Here is a 23,317-nt window from a genome sequence, read left to right as displayed (position 1 = left end):
ACTACCGGAAAAACCATAGCGTTGACTCGATGCGACTTTGTTGGCAAAGTAACGTTTCTGCTTTTTAACATGCTGTCTAGGTTGTTCATAACTTTTCCTCCAATGAGTAAGCGTCTTTGAATTTCCTGGCTGCAATCACCATCTTCAGTGATTTTGGAGCCCAGAAAAATAAAGTCTGACACTGTTTCCACTGTTTCTCCATCTATTTGCCATGAAATGATGGGACCAAATGCCATGATCTTAGTTTTCTGAATGTTGAGCTTTAAGCCAACTTTTTCACTCTCCTCTCTCACTTTCATCAAGAGGCTCTTTAGTTCTTCTTCACTTTCTGCCAAAGGGTGGTGTCATCTGCATATCTGAGGTTATTGATATTTCTCCTGGCAATCTTGATTCCAGCTTGTGCTTCATCCAGCCCAGCATTTCTCATGATGTACTCTGCATATAAGTTAAATAAGCACAGTGACAACATACAGCCTTGACATACTCCTTTCCCGATTTGGAACCAGTCTGCTGTTCCATGTTCAGTTCTAACTGTTGCTTCTTGGCCTGCATACAGATTTCTCAGGAGGCAGGTCAAGTGGTCTGGTATTCCCTTTTCTTTAAGAATTTTCCACAGTTTATTGTGATCCACACAGTCAAAGGCTTTTGCATAGTCAATAAAGCAGAAGTAGATGTTTTTCTGAAACTCTCTTGCTTTTTCGATGATCCAACGGATGTTGGTAATTTGATCTTTGGTTCCTCTGGCTTTTCTAAATCCAGTTTGAACATCTGGAAGTTTACGGTTCATGTACTGTTGAAGCCTGGCTTGGAGAATTTTGAGCATTACTTTGCTAGCATGTGAGATGAGTGCAATTGTGCTGTAGTTTGAGCATTCTTTGGCATTGCCTTTCTTTGGGATTGGAACAAAAACTGACCTTTTCCAGTCCTGTGGCCACTGCTGAGTTTTCCAAATTTGCTGGCATGTTGAGTGCATCACTTTCACAGCATCATCTTTTAGGATTTGAAATAGCTCAACTGGAATTCCATTACTGGACAGACCTTTGTTGAGAAAGTAAGGTCTTTGCTTTTTAATATGCTGTCTAGGTTGCTGTACATGTTGTCTATGTTGTCTAACTTTTCTTCCAAGGAGCAAGTGTCTTTTAATTTCATGGCTGCAGTCACCATACACAGTATTTAAAGCTGATGGGTGTCCATGATCCCATTCTTGTATTTTAGGTTTTTGAGAACATCATCTCTCAAGATTACCTTTGTAATTGGATGAAATATAAATTCATTTTAAAAGATAAAAACTGACTTGTGTCTACATACTTCATCTAGACTACATGATGACAAGCTCTTCTTAACTTGGATCTGACTATGTGGACCTGACATTGGAAACAACTACCAGAGGAAAAACAATCCATTAAAAAAAAAATAGAATCAGGGATCTTTGATAATATTCTGTTTTCCCAGACGCATTCTGTTTGAATCTTTGGTGCCTAGATAAGGCTAAGTACCAGTCACCGCAACAAATTTATTCAAGCAATAAACCTACTAACTGTCTTCAAACCTTATCAGTAGTAAAACTCTGTAACACTAAGATGAAAATTCCTTAAAATTCTAGAAAGAAGAAAAAATGCAGGGATATACTTTCATTACACTTATATAAATAACATGTTTGTCATTACTAAAAGTTCATATTTCAACTTACCATGTAAAAGATAGGAAGAATTTTATAGAACTAGGAATGACTATTCATCTAGAATACTCCTAAGAACACATACACAGAGATGCTGATAATTCCACTGATTCTTACCAGTTTTCACAAGATATCTAAATTTCTAAAGCTGAAACTTGGCAATATTCCCTCCATAGCAAGAATTAAATCAATTAATGGCATAGGGTGAATGTTTGAAATGGAGCTTGACAGACTAAATTTTACCATCAAACCACTGTCTCTTTTTTCCTTCTTCTACTACACTCTGCCCAAAAGAAATTTATTTATGCTTTGGTGGAAGTCCTGGACACCAGACTAGACAGGGAAAGCTACCTCTCAAACAAGTACAGAGCCATTATTCTCAAGAGAAAGCAATATTGCATTTTTTGAGAAAACATCCTGCGTAAAATGAGTCAAGAAAACAAAATACCAATTTGGTCCTACTTAAGAGCTACCCTTGTGAGTTCATTTAATAACATGCAGTATTCCTTTAATAATACGCAATAGCACTTGTAATGCATGTAAAAGTATATATAATACAAGAGGGTTCAATAATTGAAATGATTATGAAATGTAATGAGCAAGAATTCCTAGCAAAGAAATAAAGTTTATGTACTAATGTGGGCAGGACCATAATCAACACAGGCCTTTGGGAAAATCCATCCTTGGGTGTGCAGGATATTCATTTCCTATTACCATCTTTCAGTAAAGTATCTGTCCCAACAAAACATGTCTCAATAAGTGGAATGTTAACAGCATAAGAACCAATGTAAAATAGATACTGAGCAAAAGTTCTCCCCACACACACATCCAAGGAAGGCTATTACGATTTCTCTTAGATTTCACTGTGACAGCACACTGATTGCCCATCTCTATAAATACAATGTCAAAGAGGTGAAAGACATTGGAAAGCTCTTTTAGGAAAATCTGTTTCCTCTCCCCCGCCCAATCCTTGTGTTTATTTTCTCTACACTTATTGTAGAAGAAATTTCATCTTGAAGAGAATTCATCTGCGATGTCACATGCCATTAACAAGAGTTAACCATTTTGATAACAAACTATATTTTATATTGTCGATCCTGAAATTCCTAAGTTATCAATGATCCCATCAACATAATCATTCATTTGAATATTTTCAAATGAATGATTTAAAATGAATGTTTCACTGCAGATATTATAAACCGTTCTTTTTCTTCCATCCTTGCAGTTTGGATATTACTGACTGAGTCATATTTTCTGGTTTGCTTTTGGTGAGTGCAATGCCCCTGGCCTTAGGCAAGAAAGGAGGAAAAGCTCTCTAAACATCATATGCCAATGGAGGAATCATCACACAATCAGACATTCTGTGTTACTGCATTGGCAAATATCACTATAAAGTGCCAGTAGGAAAACTTAGCTGTTTCCCACTTCTTTTCTCTGACCTGCTCCCTGTCATTTCAGACACTCAGAATCTTACTTCTCTCACCATCCCTATGTCAGCAGGGTGAAAGGGTTTGTTTAACCATGTAAAGTAAAATCAGACTAGAACTAAAAAAGAACTTTATGACTTTTCCCCATTGGCATCAAACTGAAAAGGCAGGATTGGTCATTCAGTTATAATTAAGCATTAGCATTTCAGCAGAAACATTATACCATCACAAAAACAGTGTCAGAGAAAAGCAGCAAAAATCATTTCAGCCAACCCTGGCAGCCAGAAAATTATTTTTGGGCTTTCCCAATTTGTACTCAGTAATGAAGTTAGAAAATAACATGACTTTTGTGATTCCCTTTCTGTGTGTCTGTTACATGATCAAGATAGAATACAAGTTTTTCAACCGATCATAAGTGCATAAATTCTGTCAGAAGACTCATTTCATCAGGATCTATAAATGTACTTAAAACTGTAAAAGCATAAAAGTAAAATTAAAATCACATTAGGATCTTGTCATATATAGTATATTGATCAGTGGCACACAAGCTAGAAGCTGGGATATTTTGATATTTTGAAAGTGGTTCTGTATAGTAACCAATCCATTCTTTCTTCACCACTTAGTTTTTAAAAAACACACCCATGTTCACACAACCACAAACACACTCAACCACACACATAGGTATAAAAAAAAGAACTTACACAATTTCGTCATTCTGGAACTCGAGCTCTCCGCATGTGTCCTCAAAGTCCTCTCCTCCGCCTCTGGCGGTCCCCTCAATGGTCTTATAGGGAACGATAACATTTCCACGTGCTCCAGATGTTCTCAGTACTTTCACCTCCATGATTCCAATACTCTCACTCACATGAGTCACAGGTTCCTCAAAAGTAAAGATGCCGGCATGATCATCATCAAAAATAGTCACGGTGGCAGTGGAGGGAGATCCCAGGCAAGCAAGGGTAGAGACATGACTGGCTTCCAGGATGCCATCTTCCGAGGCTTCCAAAGATACTTTGACATTGCTGAGATGCACAAGGAAATTCTCATCCTCCTCAAAGATGTCATCATCAATGATGCCAACTCTTATTTCCTTCTGGGTCTCACCAGGCTTAAAGACCACAGTTCCTTCGGTAAATTCGTAATCAGATCCAGCGTTGGCTGTGCCATCCTCTGTTCTGAAGTCAACAAACACAGTGTTGGTCAAATCACCACCTCTGCGGATAATGGTCAGGGCTACTGTGCCACAGTTCTCCAGACACTGATATGTCCCTTGTTCAAAGAAGAGCTTACTGACAGGGTCATTTTCAGCCACTTCCGTGTTGACCTCATGCATGCTGACGGCTTTCCTGGCTTGGTCTGCTGCATGCCTCTTTAAAATGTTGCCCGCTCCGGTCATCAGGCGGGTAGCTTGAATGCGGTAAAATGCTCGACTTTTTTGCTGCTGACTTAAGACTTGGTAATTGGCTAATTCTATTAATTGCTCTATTTCCTTCTCTGGATGCTTCTGCTTGAGTTCCTTCAGAATCCTAGCCATTTCTCGCCTGGCTTCTTCATCATCTTGGTCCCTCTCATCAACCTCCAGAACCAGGGCTCCATCTAAGAAACTGTCAACATGGGAATTGACCACTTTCCCATCCATTTCAATTTCTGTCTTGGAAGATGGCCTGTCTCCTTCATGTTCAATAATCATTCCCCTCTGCTTGCCAGCCCGATACCTCTTGTAGACATACTTGTAAAACAGAAGCCTCCTGTCTGCCACCCAAGCAAACACAACACAGATGGGGAAGAAGAAGAAAGTAAGCAAACCTTCCCAGACCTCCACGACCCCAGGAGAGCTGACAGACAAAATGATGTAAAGCCAGGTATAGGCAAAGATGCTCCATGCTGCTGTCACAAAGAACACACGCAAATGCTTGATCTTCCTTGTCTCCCCATCTGGGACGACGTAAACACAAAGCGCAATGATGATGAACATGTTGAATGCAGCACTCCCCACAATGGTGCTAGGACCAAGGTCTCCTGCAGTGAAGTTATGGCCACACACCTCAATTACTGAAAGGAGAATCTCTGGAGCGGAAGATCCCAGGGCCATCAAAGTCAGGTTGGACACTGTCTCATTCCAGATCCTCACAGTTGTCTTGGTGGTCTCTCCATTGGGTTTCTTTATGGTGATTTCTTTCTCTTGAGACGTGATGACTTCTATAGAGGACATGAACCGGTCAGCAATGATTGAGACTCCGAGAAACATGTAGACCATGGCCACAAAATACACAGTCGCTCTAGCAATTTTGTCCCCAAAGGAAGGGTCCTGGGGCTCCCAAATGGGTAAAATCACCCCCTTCTTACAGTAATAGGAGCCAGTACACTCGCCAGTCTCATTGCCTTCTCCTTCCATTTCTGTCTCAGCACTTATATGGTCCACATGGGAAAACAAGAGAGCCACCATGGCTAACACACGAAATCCCATCGACAAGGTGGGTGACAGACTGAACTGCAGCATGCTGGACAATGGCAGAGTTCCAACTGTCCCAACCTACTGGGGAGAATAAGAAAGGGGGAGGGTGGGGAAAAAAATCACATCATTAGATCCAGACCCAAAGCACTCAAGTGACCTAATTATTTTTATTACATTTACCAATGATTTGTTTATATTTGACTATCACAACATCTAGGGTGAATCATGACTCTAAGAATCCATCTGTGATAAAGCAATCCTTGGTAATGTTTACAGCCCAATCTCTTCACTTGTGGATTTTCTACATGTAGTCCCATTTACTGAGCAATGAGCAATGTACACAGCTGACTTACTGGAATAAAACGTTCAATTATATCCTTGCCTTGTTGAACACACATGTATGCATGCTGACAGCCAATGAGAAAAAGCACAAAGTTTTGACTCATTAAATAATTTTCTCCTTGTTGCTAAGGCAGATTTTCTTTTAACCTGTGGTTAACACAGTCACCTTCCAAAAACTGTTTCGTGCCAAAATCACCTTAAGAGTGATGCTATGAAGTTTAGACTCTAAAAATCCTACAAACGCATGACGTGGTGATGATCTTAAATTCTGGAGCACAGTTTACACTGTATTTAATGCAATTGTGCCCTATGGCTTGTGAGGGTCACTTGGACTGCAAGATCAAACTAGTCAATTCTAAATGAAATCAACCCTGAATACTCATTGGAAGGACTGATGTTGAAGCACCAATACTTTGGTCACCTGATGTGAAGAGCTGACTCATTGGAAAAGACCCTGATGCTGGAAAAGACTGTAGAAGAGTGCAATAGAGTATGAGATGGTTGGATGACATCATCGACTCAATGGACATGAATCTGAGCAAATACTGAGAAATAGTGAAGGACAGGGAAGTCTAGCATGCTGTAGTCTATAGGGTCGCCAAGAGTTGGACATGACTTAGCAACTGAACAACAACAAATCTATGGATCTTAGAACCACAGAGAAATCTTCCAGCTTGCCTGCAATCAAACCTCAATGATATTTGCACTTGAGGGGGAAAAAAATCTGTTGTAAGGCAATATTTCCACACGTTAAGTATAGTTTTTAAAAGCATGTTTTGATGAGAGCACATTTCCTCCTAATTTTCAGCAAGACCAGGTCTTCTGATGCATTAGCAGCTGGGCATCTGGTTCTCTGAGCACTGCTCTTCATATCTGTGTACAGATCTCATTCTAGAATCTGTAGGCTGCCCATGGCAGGAAAGGGAGATAAGCAGGCCCAGGTCTAGCCGTGTGTCTTGCCCAGGTCTTGCCTGACAGGCTGTGAAATCAGCGTTACCAGCCATAAAATGTTCCCTCTCTGTGTCAATGTCAGACTTTTCATGGTCATTCTAAACTATATATCAGTTCTATAGAGGACTCGGAGAAGGCAATGGCACCCCACTCCAGCACTTTTGCCTGGAAAATCCCATGGACGGAGAGGCCTGGTAGGGCGCAGTCCATGGGGTCGCTAAGAGTTGGACACGACTGAGCACCTTCACTTTCACTTTTCACTTTCATGCATTGGCAACCCACTCCAGTGTTCTTGCCTGGAGAATCCCAGGGATGGGGGAGCCTGGTGGGCTGCCGTCTATGGGGTCGCACAGAGTCGGACACGACTGAAGCAACTTAGCAGCAGCAGCGGCAGCATAGAGGACTCAAGTGACCTAAAAATACAGGGGCAATGATTCCAACTAAATTAGCTCATGTGGCAAAATGACAGTGACCAAAAGTAGCTTGGGATTAAAGGGCTGTAGGCAACTGGGGACATGGCAATGGCATCACTGGTGGGAATCCAGGTTCATGGTGGCTCCACCTACCACTTTGCTCAGGTAACCAAGGTTTGTGCCTCTCAGTGACCTTGTATCACCTCTGATTCCAGGGTTTTGGTGATGGTGAGTGGGGTGGGGGACAATGAAGCAAAGAAGGATCTGCTGCAAGTCAGGGTAACTCTGGTCTGGAAAGCCAGTTATAACATCCATGACATAGGGATAAGAAGGGTCCTGAGTCAGGTCTTAGTCCTGTGACCTGACGTAAAGTTAAACGTAAAGCTGGGTTAGACCCCTTCATGGCCTCAGGCTATCTGAGTCACCCCCACATTTACCTACACTCTCTGCCCTAGGCTTACTGCTGATGGCTTATATTGAAAACTGCACCAGGGCCCAGGAGAACCCCTACCTGGCCCAGCACATTCTGGCATCACCTAAAGCACCCCCCCCCCCTTTTTTTAAAGCTCATCAGTACAGGGAGATAAGCTTTGACATTTTTCTCACACTAAAGAAGACACAGCACAGGGCTGTGGTGGTCGAACTCCATTCTAAGTAAAAGGTCGAAAAATAGAAGAAACATACTTTCAAAATATGCAGAAGTTCATGGTCAGTGTGTCTACTTGTTCAGTCATGACTGGGCTTGAGTGGGTTATAGGACCTCTTCTTAAAACAAGGTAACCCTGAACCATCCCTGTAAGAACAGTGGCAGATCTACTTCTAACTCCCTTGCAGCAATTTAGTCCACGGATTTATGAGAGCTGCCCAGACACATTTTAGGACGTGATGGGCTCTCTTCTAGGTCCTGAGAATTCATCAGTGAATTTGTTTTAAAGTCTCTATCTTTGCAGACCTTATATTCTAATGGGGAGGAAACAAACAAATATAAATGTCAGGTGGTAAAAAGTACTGTAATGGTGGGGGGTAGGGAGCAATTCCAATAGGACGGGAAGTCTGTATGTTATGGTGTCTATGCCAGGTTGTGTGTGTCAGTATGTGCACACACATGGAGTGCATGATTTTATAATGGACAGTTTAAAGAAGACCTTGCTGATAAGGTGCCATTTGAGCAAAGTCCTGAAGGAAGAAACGGCCTAAGCTTTGTGGATACTGGCAGGAAGAGAATTTCAAGTTAGGTACAAAGACATTGATGTGAACTGTGCTTTGCATAGTCTAGGGACCAGGAAGACACCTGTGTGGTGAAAGAGCAGTGATGGAAAGAAGCAGGGGTCAGGAGCTGGGAACTCAGTAGGGACAGATCATGAGGGGCACTGAGGCCACTGTAAGACATTCGCATTGACTGTGAGGGAGATGGGAATCACGGGGAGATTCCAATCAGAAGTGTGAAATGAGCTGATTTATCTTTTAAAATGATCTCTCTGCTGGTTCACTGAAGAACAGACTATAAGGGCAAGAGGAGAAAAAAGGAAGCCAGCATTTGCCTATTATTAAGAAAAAAAACAAGTCTGATCAAGGCAATGATTCCAATGCCTTGCAGGTATATAAAATGATATAGTAAAGATCTAAAGTTTAAAAAGGAGAAATAAACATTTGCAGTGATCCTTTTGGAAGATTTGCAACTTAAAACATTTTGGTAACCTGTAAGGATCAGAAAGGTTAAGAATTTGCTCAGAGGGAACAGTACAGAATCACAGAGCCTCCCGGAATAGACACAAAGTTGCTCCTGTCTCCAGGGCAGATAGAATGAACCACTCCCTTGAAATTGCTGCCAAGGCTCATCATTCCATTCCTCACATCTCAACCAAAACAAACCTCCCAAAATGCAGATCACACTCTCTCACTCCCCTTAGAACTCTTCATGGCCTACTGCCCTGAAGACAAATGCAAACCCCCTCAATAGGCTATTTAGATCTTTCAGGATCTGGCCTTTGAGTTCTAAAATATGGGAATTCTCTCAATTTCCTGAACATAACAGCACTTTCTTACCTCCAGGTCTTTGCATATTGTGCTTTCTGTTCCCTGAACTATTCTTCTTCTTTGAAGCACGTTTCAAAATGACACCACAGCAAATCACAAACCACAGCTGATTGCCTGAGATGGTAATCCCAGGCTCCATTATTAAACACTGTCCCAGACACCATGTTGAATTTTTTACATCTATCTATATCCAATTATTATATCTAATACTTCCAGGAACCAGCACTGCCCTGTTATACAACTCCTAATGTTGCCATTTCCATTAGAGTCTGTATGAATAGCACCCCTATAACTATAGGTATAGCACCCCTATAGCATACTATAAGCCTGTTTGTAGGTGGGAAGACTGAGGTTCACACAGGTTATGTACTTGCTGAAAGTCAGACAGTAACTAAGATTCAAAGCCCGGTCTGTCTCTGAGACTGATGTAATCCCCTGTTCCATTCTACCACACCTGAGAGTGTATACAGCGATCTTTTGAGAACAGCTGGATTTGGGCTTGGACTAGCTCAGTGGAAAACCTCTTGGCTTCTATGTGGGGTTAGGTAGCAAAAGTCCCATGAAAGGTTTCCAACAAGCCTAGTTTTATCTTATGGATGACAGACTGACACAGACAGATATCCATAGCTGGGAGGTAACCTGTGGGCTGGAATGTTCCTGGAGACAACTGGCTCCCACTCTCCCACCTTTTAGCCATTACCTGGCAACCTCTTCTGCAAATACTCTCAGGGCAATCTCTTCAGTCTGCCAAGAAGAAGCCCTGCCCCAACCAACATCTCCCAATATGCTCTCAGCCAAAAGGGTATCAATGTCTAAGGGTGGACAGAGCAGTTAAAAAAAAAAATCCATCATCGCTATTAGATAAAAAGGAAGGGGACTTCTGAGAATAACTCAAAAATGTCATAATTATACTCAAAAGGTGGTTTCACAGTAGTCTAATTTGTGAGGTCAGTGAACCAAAAAACACTGCTATAGCTTATTGGTCACGAAGCAACTGGAAAGAACTCTCTGGACTTTAGTTTCTTTATTAAATTAACACCAAATCCAAATGCTTGTGAGGATATGGGGTTTCTTTACCACTGAGCCACCAGTGAAGCCCCAAGGATGTGGGTTAGGTGTCATCAAAATATGAGTCCTTCTTCATTTTTTTTCTCCATGTTTTGTCTCCATTCTGATGCCTCAGTCATCAGATGCAATCAGATCTGACTCTTGCCACTGTCTCCTCAAATATTTATTTCTATGAAAATTAAGTATCAAATGGTAGCTGTTGATGTATTAGTCTGCTGCCTGACCTTCTAATCTTTCACCCTGATCTACTGAACTCTGAACAAGGGGTAGTCAGTAGTCTGATCCTCACAGTGGTTTCAGATAAGCCCATACATCCAGGGCCAGTTCTTACTTAGGAATGTTCATTACATCATCCAAATGAGCCTTCAGCACAGTAGCAAGAATACTCACATTATCTTCTGCTCACTATTTATTTTAAAACAAACAAAACAGCCCCAACACCTATAAATGACAGACCTGAACGTCACTGACTAAGGATGGCGAACAGGTATCAAACTGAGTGAGCCCACCCCTCTATGGCAAAGGGAGAGGTCACAGAAATGGATGCATGTACTCGCCAGACAGATCTTCATCAAACTGCTATAGCAGAAGTTCAAGGAGTGGTTAGGCAGCACAGCAGTGGGAGCTTTAGTGGTTCTGACTACAAGGAGAACCAACTCAGAGAGGAAACACCTCTGGCATTCTCACCAGTTCTATGCTTGAGATGGCCTAGTCTCATTCTGCTGATCGGCAGCTGGGGTTTTTCTAAGGAACTCCTTGACTCTCCATCAAGACCTGGAATCCCCATCTCTGTAATTCTTGCTGACTGAAAGCCTCAAAACTAAGCAATGAATCTGTTTCTAAGGCAACAGTAAAGCAACCATGAATTCTCATCCACTACAAATGCAAGCACTTCCAAATGCTTCTAGACAAAGATGATGCCCTTCTTTATCTGATCATCCACCGAGGGTGCCAATTACCATTCTGGCCCGCACCCTCAGACCATCAGGCCATGGCCACACTTCACCAAGGAGCTCCTTCAGTGCCCACAGCAACTCTCTGCTATTACCTTATTTTTTCCCCAAAGAGAGGTTCTACTTTTCTGCCTGAAAAATGAGGACACGTCCTCTGGGAGACAAGCAGTTAGACATCACATAAGGGGCTCAAGCCCCCCTGCCCAGACTTACAAGACTACAGGACCCTGTCCCATGTCAGAAAACACCCTCTTCATTCACCAAAGGTAGCAGCTGGGGTAATGGTCAGGCAACGTGGCCAAAAAGGAAAGATGGTTTCAGGATTTAGGATAATGAAAACATTACTGAAGAGTCATGAGACCCTTTTCCCTTACTTTGTTTTTCTATACAGAACTTATTATTTTTTATTGAATTATAGTTGATTTACAATGCTGTGTTTATTTCTGCTGTACAGCAAAGTGATTTTGTTATACACTTATATGCATTCTTTTTTATATTCTTTTCCATTATGGTTTATCCCAGAATATTGAATGTAGTTCCCCATGTTATACAGTAGGACCTTGCTGTTTATCTCTTCTATATGTAACAGTTTGTATCTACTAATTTCAAATTTTCAGTCAATCTCTCTCCCAATTCCTCCCCCCTTGGGAACCACAAGTCTGTTCTCTATGTCTGTAAGTCTTAGAACTTACTACTTTTTATACATTATATACTTTATTTAACAGTTCTGCTTATTCTCTCTCTCTCATAGATGTCAACTCTGTAAGGGTAGGGATTTCTGTCTCTTTTGTTCACCCAGTTCCTCGAGCATACCCTGCTACATGGAAGATGCACAGCACCTGCTTTTATTAAATGAATAAAATACTTCTCAGTTGGCCTTGAGCTGATTCATCAAATCTCTGATGTGGAATCAGAGTCCAGGTGCTGGACCTAGGCATATGCATTTAGAAATGTTCCCTAGGTAAGATGGATACCCCTAAAGTGAGCAGAAGCCAGTATCAGACTGAAAAGCCACAATCAATATGCGGTAGAGGAGAAGGATGAAGAACGGCAACCCCTTTTCGTTTATTTGTTTTCACTACAGAGATTAACAATACTGTTCTTTCCTAGCAAAGAGCTCCTTACTGAGGTACTTCATGCAAATTAACCTTCTCACGCTGCCCCTCCTTTCCACCTGAATAAACATGTGTAGTTTACATCACCTCATCCAGAGATTTTCACCTTTCCCTTGCCCATCTCCTGCCACCCCACCCCCAAGGAAGGCTTTTGTAAGCACCCCCATTCATCATGTGACAAGGAAAGATGATCCATTTAAGGCATCATCAGCTAAAATCTGAGGTCGGAAATCCCTCCAAAGGCATGTGATAATCTCAAGGTTTTTCCATTCAGTCAGGAGAAAAGAAAATAGTGAATGAAATCCTAGCAGTGAACAAGCAAAACTAAAATAAAAGAAGGCAATCTGAAAAGCTAGGGACAATGATACCAAATTTTAGCCCAGCCAGTAAGTTAATACTCAGCTCTAATGACAATAAATCAATTTTTTTTTTTAATAATCTCAACACAGCCCACAAATGTACAGTCTTGGGGTCAAGACATGTTTATCTTTTACTTTTTTAACTGGTAAGTAATCCAAAGAAATAGGAAAACAACACATTCATTCACAAGTTTGCCAAGCTTTTCTTAGCCACTCATATGTGCCAGATACTGTGTTTTAAAGACATATAAGATGATATTCCCCAAAGAAGCTCACATTCTAGTAAGTCATTACAAGAGACAAGGAGTGAATCTTGCTTTCCAGAAGACAGAACTCTTCCATGACTAGGGAATCATGGAAGAGGAGAGACTTTCCAGGCATTCGACAGTAAGACCATGACCACACCTGGATGCCCTCAAAGTGGACCACCTCATTTCCAGGTGAACATACCTGGGGTCTTGGGGTCATACAAGTGGGCTTCTAGAAACCTCCAACTGCTCCATCTACAGTCTTGCAATTAAAAGATTTCAAATGTAGTGAACTCCCAGCGGGGGGCGTCAGATCATCTCTTCCATGAAACTTTCAGGGGTCTCATGTTGGACAATAGCAGCTATTTTAGGTAATGATTGGTTCACCACCCACCCTGAAAAGAGCAACCTTTCCTGATGTTTGACCTTACACTGAAAAAAAAATGAGGTCATATGTGTGCATTTTTTTCTGGGTCACCAAAAAAAGATCTCTTACCTAAAAATATTTCCCACACTAGCTTGTTGACATTTTGCCTTCAGACATTTGTTTGAGTGAAGTATAACCCTCCTGGTATTCCCAGTTCTAGAGAGTAGACCATTCATTTGTTCTCAAACATTTATTGAACGGCTTCTAATGCAAACCACCAGACCAAACACTGTGGGGATTACAAAGAGGACTGATTCCCAGTCCCTGTTCCTGATAAATTTACAGTCTTCAAGTGATATTTACTCAAATGACCGTGAATAGGAGAAATAAGATGGAAAATTCCATAAAAGGAAGGGACTGGAAAAACCAACAGAAGCTGGAGAGAGTAAGGGCATTTCAGAAGGAAGCAATGATGTGACTAAAGGCATAGAACAATACTTCTTCAACTTCACTTCACCTAAGGGTCTTCTGAAAAATTAATTAAAGTGAAGATAACTGGGCCCTATCATTGGGTACACAGTAGATCTAAAGAAAAAAGTACAAGTGTTAACTGCTCAGTCGCGTTCAACTCTTTGTGACCCCATGGACTGTAGCCCACCAGGCTCCTCTATCCATGGGATTCTCCAGGCAAGAATACTGGGGTGGGCAGTCATTCCCTTCTCCAGGTAAACTTCCTGACCCAGGGATTAAACCTGGGTCTCCTGTATTACAGGCAAATTCTTTACCTGCTGAGCCATGAGGAAAGCTCTGTAGCTCTAAAGAGGAACCCCCAAATTTGAATTTTAAGAAGCATCGTAGGTGATTCTGATGTAGGTGGTCTTGGCACCGGCATGACGAGTAGAAATGCATGAAAGGCAGAACTGGGTAGGAAGGCAGAACTAGCTTGAAGGGCATCAGCATGTTTAGCAAACACCGACTAGAGAGCAAAAGGACTTAAAGAAGGTCCCTGATGGAAGGTGGTGCTTACGTATTAGAAGATAACATTTGTTGTAATATCAGTATGATGCTGATGTGAAATAATATATCAGATGGGCTCTCATCACAAACTGGGACTCCAGACAGCACTAAAATATGAAGTCCCAGGATTTCCCTCAGGACTTCCCTGGCAGTCCAGTGGATAAGACTCCACGATTCCAATGCAGGGGGCACAGGCTCCATCCCTGGTTGGGGAACTAGGATCCCACATGCTATGTAGCCCAGCCAAAAAATAAAAATGGTGAGTGTGTAGGGGAGGGAAGAGAGCAGAGAAAAATGGACCCTAATCCAAAATCAAAAGGGTCCTCCAAAGAGGAGATTAAATCACTGAGAGTAACATACATACTTCGTAATTTTCCCAAGGGTTTGCTCTGCTTTCCTCAAAGATAAACGGCTAAGGACAGCCAGGAACTAACATAGACACAAGGCAAAGGAGCAAATCCATGGAAGTCTTCAGTTCAGTTCAGTTGCTCAGGCATGTCCACCTCTTTGCGACCCCATGGACTGCAGCACGCCAGGCCTCCCTGTCCATCACCAACTCCCGAGTCCACTCAAACTCATGTCCATTGAGCTGGTAATGCCATCCAATCATCTCATCCTGTGTCATCCCCTTCTCCTCTGGCCCTCAATCTTTCCCAGCATCAGGGTCTTTTCAAATGAGTCAGCTCTTCACATCAAGTGGCCAAAGAATTAGAGTTTCAGCTTCAGCATCAGTCCTTTCAATGAACATTCAGGATTGATATATTTTAGGATGGACTGGTTGGATCTCCTTGCAGTCCAAGGGACTCTCAAGAGTCTTCTCCAACACCACATTTCAAGAGCATCAATTCTTCGGTGCTCAGCTTTCTTTATAGTTCAACTCTCACATCCATACATGACTACTGCAAAAACCATAGCCTTGACTAGATGGACCTTTGTTGGCAAAGTAATGTCTCTGCTTTCTAATATACTGTCTAGGTTGCATAACTTTTCTTCCATGGAGCAAGTGTCTTTTAATTTCATTGCTGCAGTCACCATCTGCAGTGATTGTGGAGCCCAAAAAATAAAGTCTGCCACTGTTTTCACTGTTTCCCCATCTATTTGCCATGAAGTGATGGGACCAGATACCATGATCTTAGTTTTAGAATGTTGAGCTTTAAGCCAATTTTTCACTCTCCTCTTTCACTTTCATCAGGAGGCTTTTTAGTTCTTCTTCACTTTCTGCCATAAGGGTGGTGCCATGTGCACATCTGAGGTTATTGGTATTTCTCACTGCAATCTTGATTCCAGCTTGTGCTTCATCCAGCCCAGCGTTTCTCATGATGTACTCTACATAAAAGTTAAATAAGCATGATGACAATATACAGCGTTGATGTACTACTCTTCCTATTTGGAACCAGTCTTGTTGTTCCATGTTCAGTTCTAACTGTTGCTTCTTGGCCTGCATACAGGTTTCTTAAGAGCCAGGTCAGGTGGTCTGGTATTCCCATCTCGTTCAGAATTTTCCACAGTTTGTTGTGATCTACACAGTCAAAGGCTTTGGCACAGTCAATAAAGCAAAAGTAGATGTTTTTCTGGAACTCTCTTGCTTTTTTGATGATCCAGCAGATGTTGGCAATTTGATCTCTGGTTCCTCTGTCTTTTCTAAAACCACCTTGAACATCTGGAAGTTCATGGTTCACGTATTGTTGAAGCCTGGCTTGGAGAATTTTGAGCATTACTTCACTAGCATGTGAGATGAGTGCAACTGTGTGGTAGTTTAAGCATTCTTTGGCATTGCCTTTCTTAGAGATTAGGATGAAAACTGACCTTTTCCAGTCCTGTGGCCACTGCGGAGTTTTCCAAATTTGCTGGCATATTGAGTGCAGCACTTTCGCAGCATCATCTTTTAGGATTTGAATTATCTCAACTGGAAATCCATCATCTCCACTAGCTTTGTTCGTAGTGATGCTTCCTAAGGGCCCCTTGACTTCACATTCCAGGATGTCTGGCTCTAGGTGAGTGATCACACCATCATGATTATCTGGGTCATAAAGATCTTTTTTGTACAGTTTTTCTGTGTATTCTTGCCACCTCTTCTTAATATCTTCTGCTTCTCTGGAAGTCTTCAGAGACCTTTTAATCAGGTTCCATTCACAAGCTCTGAACAGAGGTGAACAATACACAGAAACAAAAACCAAACTGGACCTCCTAGGTGGTGAGGAAAGTTGTGCTCTTTAAATGAGAGGCGTGTATGGAGCCTCACCAAGTTCCCCTGTTCCCTTCAACTCAAGAGTAAATCTTTGCAGTCACTCTTCTGGCTTTCTAGTCTGTCTCTTGGGACTGGGGATGTTTAATACAGAATTCAATTTCAAGCCAAGCGATAGGAACATGCACATTGCCTTAAAAAAAATCTTTTTTAACAACAAAAATGCTGGTTATGTGAGCAAGCTGGTGAATTTCATCAGCTTTTTTCCCCTGAGTCATTAAGCTTCATCCTCAAGTTGGGAATTTATCATCTGAAAGTTTGTAAGTCTTTCAAATTTTCCTGCATAGTCACAAAGCACAATCCTTTAAAGAATAAGATGCCCTTGAGGAGAACAGAAATAGAAAATAAAAAGAAATAATTTTTTAAAAACCCAGGTTGGGGGCTTTCCTGGTAGTTCAGTGGTAAAGAATCTGCCTGCCAATGCAGGAGACACAGGTTCAATCCCTAGACAGAGAGGATCCCACATGCCGCAGCACAACTAAGCCACTGCACCACAACTACTAAACATGTGCTCTGGAGCCCGAGAGCCACAAGTACTGAGCCCATGTGCTGCGACTACTGAAGCCTGTGTGCCCTAGAGACCACAATCAGCAACAAGAGAAGCTACCGCAATGATAAGCCCATGCACCACATGTAGAGTAGTCCCCCGCTCACCACAACTAGTAAAAGCCCCTGAAGCAACAAAGACTCAGCACAGCCAAAATAAAATAAACAAAATTTTTTTAAAAAATTCAAGTTGATTGATGCTCACACAATGGTGACCCTCCATCAACATTCTATGTTCTACTTATCTAAATTTCCTGACAGTATACGCAGTGACATAGCTTTGAGTGTATATAAAACAAATCCATTTTTTTAAATGGAAGCAGCTTAGAAAGGAACTAACCAAATTTTTACTTAGAGAAATAAATTAAGTAGCTTTTCAGGAGGGAAAATATGAACTTTTTATACAAATCCCTGAGCACAGTTTAGGAAACATACAGTTTACTAAGTAAAGCATCTAGTGAACATGTTCTTTAAACCAGGAGTCCTCAACCTCTGGGATCAAATACCTGATGATCTGAGATGGAGCTGATGTAATAATAATAGAAATAAAGTGCACAATAAATGCAATGTGCTTTAATCATCTCCAAACCATCCTCCTCTGCCCCCTATCTTGGTCCATGGAAAAATTGTCTTCCATGTAATCAGTCCCTGGTGCCAAAAAGAATGAGGACCACTGTTTTAAACCAATTCCATTCACCTATGTTTGAAGAATTGTTTAAATATTGGCTTATGGTTTTAATTTTAGTAACTATGCCCATGACTATTATTGTCTTTTTGTGATAGGTTGAGGATTAGACAGGAGCTTTTGTAAAAGAGAAAAAATTCAGTGGAGAAAGAAATACTCATCATTTAATCATTTTATTAACAAGTGAAGATAGTAACTCCTCCCTATTAAGTCTTTGCATAAGCAAGGATTATTTTCACCAGTATCAATGATTAATTAGAGAACATGTATTCATTCATTCGACAAAAACTGAATGTCTGTTATGTGTCTGGCAAAGTACTGGGGGCTAGAACCATGAACTAAACAGACAATCTCTCTCCTCCAGGAATGTATTATCTAGCTAGGAAGACAGATGATAGATGTTAATTTAAACTGTAACAAATAGAAACATTTATTTAAATTGTTATAGAAAGAAGCATTTATTAATTGACAAATTCTATAAAGGAAAAACACAGTCCTAGGAGAGTAAGAAATGGAAGGCCTGACCTACTAGGATATTAGGGAAGGCTTTGCTGATGAAATAACATCTGAGCCAAAATTTTTTAAAAGACACTCAGCAAGAAGCCAGGCTAAAGGTTGCTGGAGTGCAAGGCCTTAGGCTGACACTTCTGTAATTACCCTTCTCAGTAATGGGATTACTCACAGACCTACCATCTTAGATACACTGGGGTATGAGATCATGTTTAGAAAATGCTAAAAACAGCTTCTGAAATTTATATGAGAATCTCCCCCTCTGAGGTCACAGTCACACAGTCGAAATTAACTGCATTCTACCACACGGCTGGGGGCAGTACTGTAGACAGAAGGGCCATTGGTCTCGGAGCCAAAAGAAATGAGTGCTGGTCTTGGCTCTCACTGACCAGTCATGTGGCCTTGGACAAGTCATTTTCCCTTTCTCAGCCTGATCTGTAAAATTGAGGAATTTTGCTGACAGCCCAAAGCTATGATATCCTAATTCCTCACTTTGGCATTCAAGGTCATCATCCATTATACAACACCTGTCTAACTTGCCAGATTTACTGTTCCTGGTAGACAGATGAGCTACAAATTGAAAATTATCCAAATACACACCCTGTTTTCCTTTCTCATGCTCTTCTACCCATTTTGCTCTATGACCCATTTTGAATATCCAATTCCCCTTCAGAAAACTGCTTTTATTGCTAGGAAGGCCCTTAAAAGTCTTCTAATATTGCCCCTTCCTCCCTTTTTCCTGCAAGAAAACTCAGGCTATGAGAACTTAAAAGACTTTTTCCCCAAAGCCACACATCTCAGAAGTGACAAAGCTAAGCTATAAAACAAGGTCTCTGAGTTTCTAGGCCAGCTCTCTTCCCATGACACCAACCCCAATTGCTTGGATTCCTGCAGCCCCTAAGGTGACTGGTGTGTTTCTCTTAAAATCTGTGTCTCGAGGGTTAGGAAACTATGGCCAACAGGTCAAATTTAGCCTATCACCTGTCTTGATAATGCCTATTTTTTAAATATATTTTGAAATGATTGAAACATTTTTAAAAAGCACTGTTTCATAATGTGAAAATTACACAATGCTCAAATTTCAGTGTAAGTAAAAACTGTTTTATGGAACACAGCACGTCCATGCATTTAAGTACTGTCAATGGCTGCTTTCACGTTTTGACAGCAGTGTTGAGTACCTATGACAGGCCCTGTGGTCCACAAAGCCCAAATTATTTACTCTGTGGCCCTTTAAAACACAGTTCTGTGGGGGTTCAGGATGGAGTTATACATGTACACCCATGGCTAATTCATGTCGATGTATAGCAAAAGCCACCACAATATTGTAAAGTAATTAGCTTCCAATTAAAATAAATAAATTAATTAAAAAACAAAACAAAACTGTTCTGTGACCTTTGAAGCAGCCATTATGTGTGTCCTTATCTTCCGGCTCTCCAAGACAACCTTCCACCATCAGAATGTCCACATAAAGGCACACAGGTAGGGACAGTCGTCCCTCAAGCAGTAAGGACCAATCCTCATTGAGCACTCATGTGCTATAGGCAGTTCCAGATGTTTTATAAGCATTTATGTATTATTCCTCACAAAAAACCCTTAAGGCTCTCTACTATTATTACTCCCGTTTAACAGATGAAGATCCCTGGGTCAGGAAGACCCCTGGAGAAGGAAATGGCAACCCACTCCAGTACTCTTGCCTGGAAAATCCCATGAACGGAGGAGCCTACAGTCCATGGGATTGCAAATAGTTGAACACGACTAAGCAACTTCACTTTCACTTTCAACAGATGAATAAAATGAGGCACAGAGAAGTTAAGGACCTTGCACAATGTTAAATATGCCACTCGTTGAATTCAAACAAACATTAAAACTAATATGACATGCTTGTTGCCTGGAGGAGGACATGGCAACCCACTCCTGTATTCTTGCCTGGAGAATCCTATGCACAGAGGAGCCTAGTTCATAGATGGTTGCAAAGAGTCGGACGTAACTGAACATGCATGCATGATATGCCTGCTGACCTCAGAGAACTTTGGTCTGAGTGCCATAGCTTGCTTCATTACATTCATCAATACCCTTGATCTAGAAGCAAAGTCATCATTCTCCTTCCATCTGAGGAAATCACTACCAGACATGCAGGGACTCCTGAGATCAGAAAACACAGGCACATGTCTAGGGCCTTCTATTAACATTATCAAAGAAAAAGAGAGATGTAGCTTTGGTGAAATAATTTGAGAGTCACACATCTGGATCCAACTCTATCCCATTTCATTCTATGAATTCATTTAATTTCATATGGCCTCCATTTGCTTTTTTGTTAATATATATATAAAAAAGAACTAGATGACCTCTGATGTGGTCTTCCAGAGCTACGTAGGGTTCTAAGCAGCGTGAGAAGTGATGAGAAGAAGTTCTAGAAAAAGGAGCAGGGGCAGCTGCACAGCCAGGAGAAGAAAGACAGTAGAGAAGAGTTACCAACTGAATCCCATATCAACTCTCATATTTCAGCTCCAGGGGGCTCACATCAACCAATATTTGAAAGGTAGAATTTAGAAGAGTGGTGATCTGCAATTTCTAAGGAACACAGATGACAGAGCCCCTGAGCTCCTCCCCAAGCTTTATCCTTTTGCCCTTGTCTGATGCCACTCACTCTGGGGGCTCTACCATGAAGCACAGAGGAAGTGGTGGCTGGTGTATAGAGTAAGCAGCCTGATTCTCTAAACCTGCTAAAACTGGGTGCTGTACACTTAACAGAGCAGAGCCAAAGGGGGCCCTGGGTCCTGTGCCTGAAGGGAAAGCAGAAGTGAGGAGCCGAAAAAGCTTCAGGGAGAAAACACCACAGCCATTTGGTGCTCAAGAAGGAAAGAAAAACCACCTGTGGTGGCAGAGAAACCATAACCATCAAATATAAGGAAGGAACAGGTGGGCAGGGGCTATGTTCCTTGCCTCACCTCTCAGATTGATACAGCTTCTCTCCTTCAAGGCGTGCTGGAAAGTCATCATCCATTTTGGTTTCCCATGTAAAACACATGTGTGCGATGGTTTCTGCTATCACTTGTTTCAGATCCACAGGCCTCATGGCATGGTCCTGACTGGCACATGCAGCTGGTCTGAAGTTTGGAAATGGCCCTAACCTTGCTCTGGGGTGGGCCTTGTCATAAATTAGCTGGGGCTGGTTTACATGTTTTAAAAATAGCAAGACTCTGCTTATTTCAAAGGCCTTTTCATTCTTTGAAAATGAACTAAAATGCCCCTCCTCCAAGAAACCTTTTCCAATGTTCTCTTCTTCCTCTCAACTCTAGAGCACTGGGCTTATTAGACAGCCACAGCCACCTATCTCATTTGGCCCAGTATTTAGGTGTTCTAGACTGTACATCAACAAGAACAAAGAGCAAGGCTTTGGAAAAGCCTCAAAAACTGGTACCATCGTCGACTCACTCTTGGACAAGTTTTTTAACTGAGCCATAGTCTTCATCTTTAAGTCAGGATCAGGATGTTTCCTTGCAAGGGTATTACATGAGAAAATAGGTAAAGTGCCTCGACTGACATCCGGAACATACTGGGTGTTCAACGAATTTCAAATAACTCCTCTTTAGCATCTGCATTCTCTGAAAAGCCCAGTGCAGTGCATACACTGAGTGCTCAATAAATGTCATAGTTGGGTTAAAGTAAATTGCTGAATCACCCTCATGTCTGTTAGACTTCATCTCACATTAGGTTCAACCATGAAGTTATTTTTCTGACTTCACACACAAAGACACCTATAAAGTGATGAATTTTTCTGTCTTTTCTAAAAAATTAAGATGGATTCTAATATTTCCATTTTATGTTTCTATGTCTATTACATATGCAAAAATAAATGTTTGAATGAGTATCACACTAGTTTTCTAGGTGAATGGTATGAATACTCCGAAATGACACAGCAGAAGCCATTCAAGGTTTTAAGGATATCATTTCACACTAGGGGACATATCTCACCAGTCTCAGAAGACTTAAGCTAAATTTTCAAGAAACTCTTGTTACCTTTGCTGCCCTGGAAGTAAAATTTAAGGGTGCCAATTTGTCTTTGCCTCTGTATGGCTACTTCCTAGCCCCCAACTTCAGTAGCCTGGCTCCAGTTTCCTGGCACTTCCCCATTAGAAGGGCCCTCTAGGGGCACTAGCTGGACAGCAACCCAGTTTCAGACTTCTTTCACTTCCTCTGCACCTTCCTGTGTTCGAGGTCCTGGGGACTTCTCTATCTGCCAGATGATCTGATAAACCATCCAAGTTAATAAATGAACAGATGCGAATGGTTTGTGAGAATGAATGGGAACTCTTTTCTAGGTAATCCCATTGCATTCTATCAGGGGTTTATTAGATAGAATTACTTTATTCAAATGAATGTCTGTAATAGTAAGAATTCCTGATCCTACACTGGTCGATAGATAAATGCTTTGAATCCAGGCATGTTTTGTGCTTCTCAAATCACTTTCTAGGCAGCTTCCTACAATGCACTTGCCCCTGCTCACAAACACACTTTCATCACTTGAGCTGCTTTTCATCACTTCAGCACTTTCCCCTCCCCCATGGTCTCTTCTTCCTCCTGAAAACTGGCTACAAAGTTTCAGATGAAGAGAAAATGGGATTCTCATGAAACTTTGTACTTACTCTAGTCTCCTGACTGCACCCATCAAAGGAGAAATCACAAATGTAGACATAGAACACTTAAGGGTTCAGTACAGAGTTGTCAGCAAAGAAAGCCTACAGAAAACCCCTGAAGCACAAGAGCTGGGAGCAACTGTCTTCCAAATTGAATCAACACACCAGTAAAAGACTCCTGATTTCATTTGTATTCTCAACTGCTGGTGATGAAAACATACCAGTAAGAGTAGTTTACCCTAGGAGTCTCCAGTTCAGAAAAAA

General features: G+C 41.5%; 1 protein-coding gene across 1 annotated transcript in view; it reads right to left on the bottom strand.

The window, feature by feature from the left end:
• SLC8A1 (solute carrier family 8 member A1) overlaps positions 1-23,317 on the bottom strand; it is a 384,185-nt gene that overhangs the window by 355,582 nt on the left and 5,286 nt on the right. The window contains exon 3 of the mRNA XM_081483159.1: positions 3,807-5,638. Coding sequence (XP_081339285.1) covers positions 3,807-5,638 — 1,832 coding nt within the window. The remainder of the gene's footprint in view (positions 1-3,806; positions 5,639-23,317) is intronic.

This window comes from Giraffa tippelskirchi, chromosome 4, assembly GCF_054371585.1.
Source record: "Giraffa tippelskirchi isolate mGirTip1 chromosome 4, T2T-mGirTip1v1.2.pri, whole genome shotgun sequence".
Lineage (NCBI taxonomy): Eukaryota > Metazoa > Chordata > Mammalia > Artiodactyla > Giraffidae > Giraffa > Giraffa tippelskirchi.
Note: the sequence above shows the minus strand (reverse complement) of the source record. Positions and strands in the feature narration are given on the sequence as shown.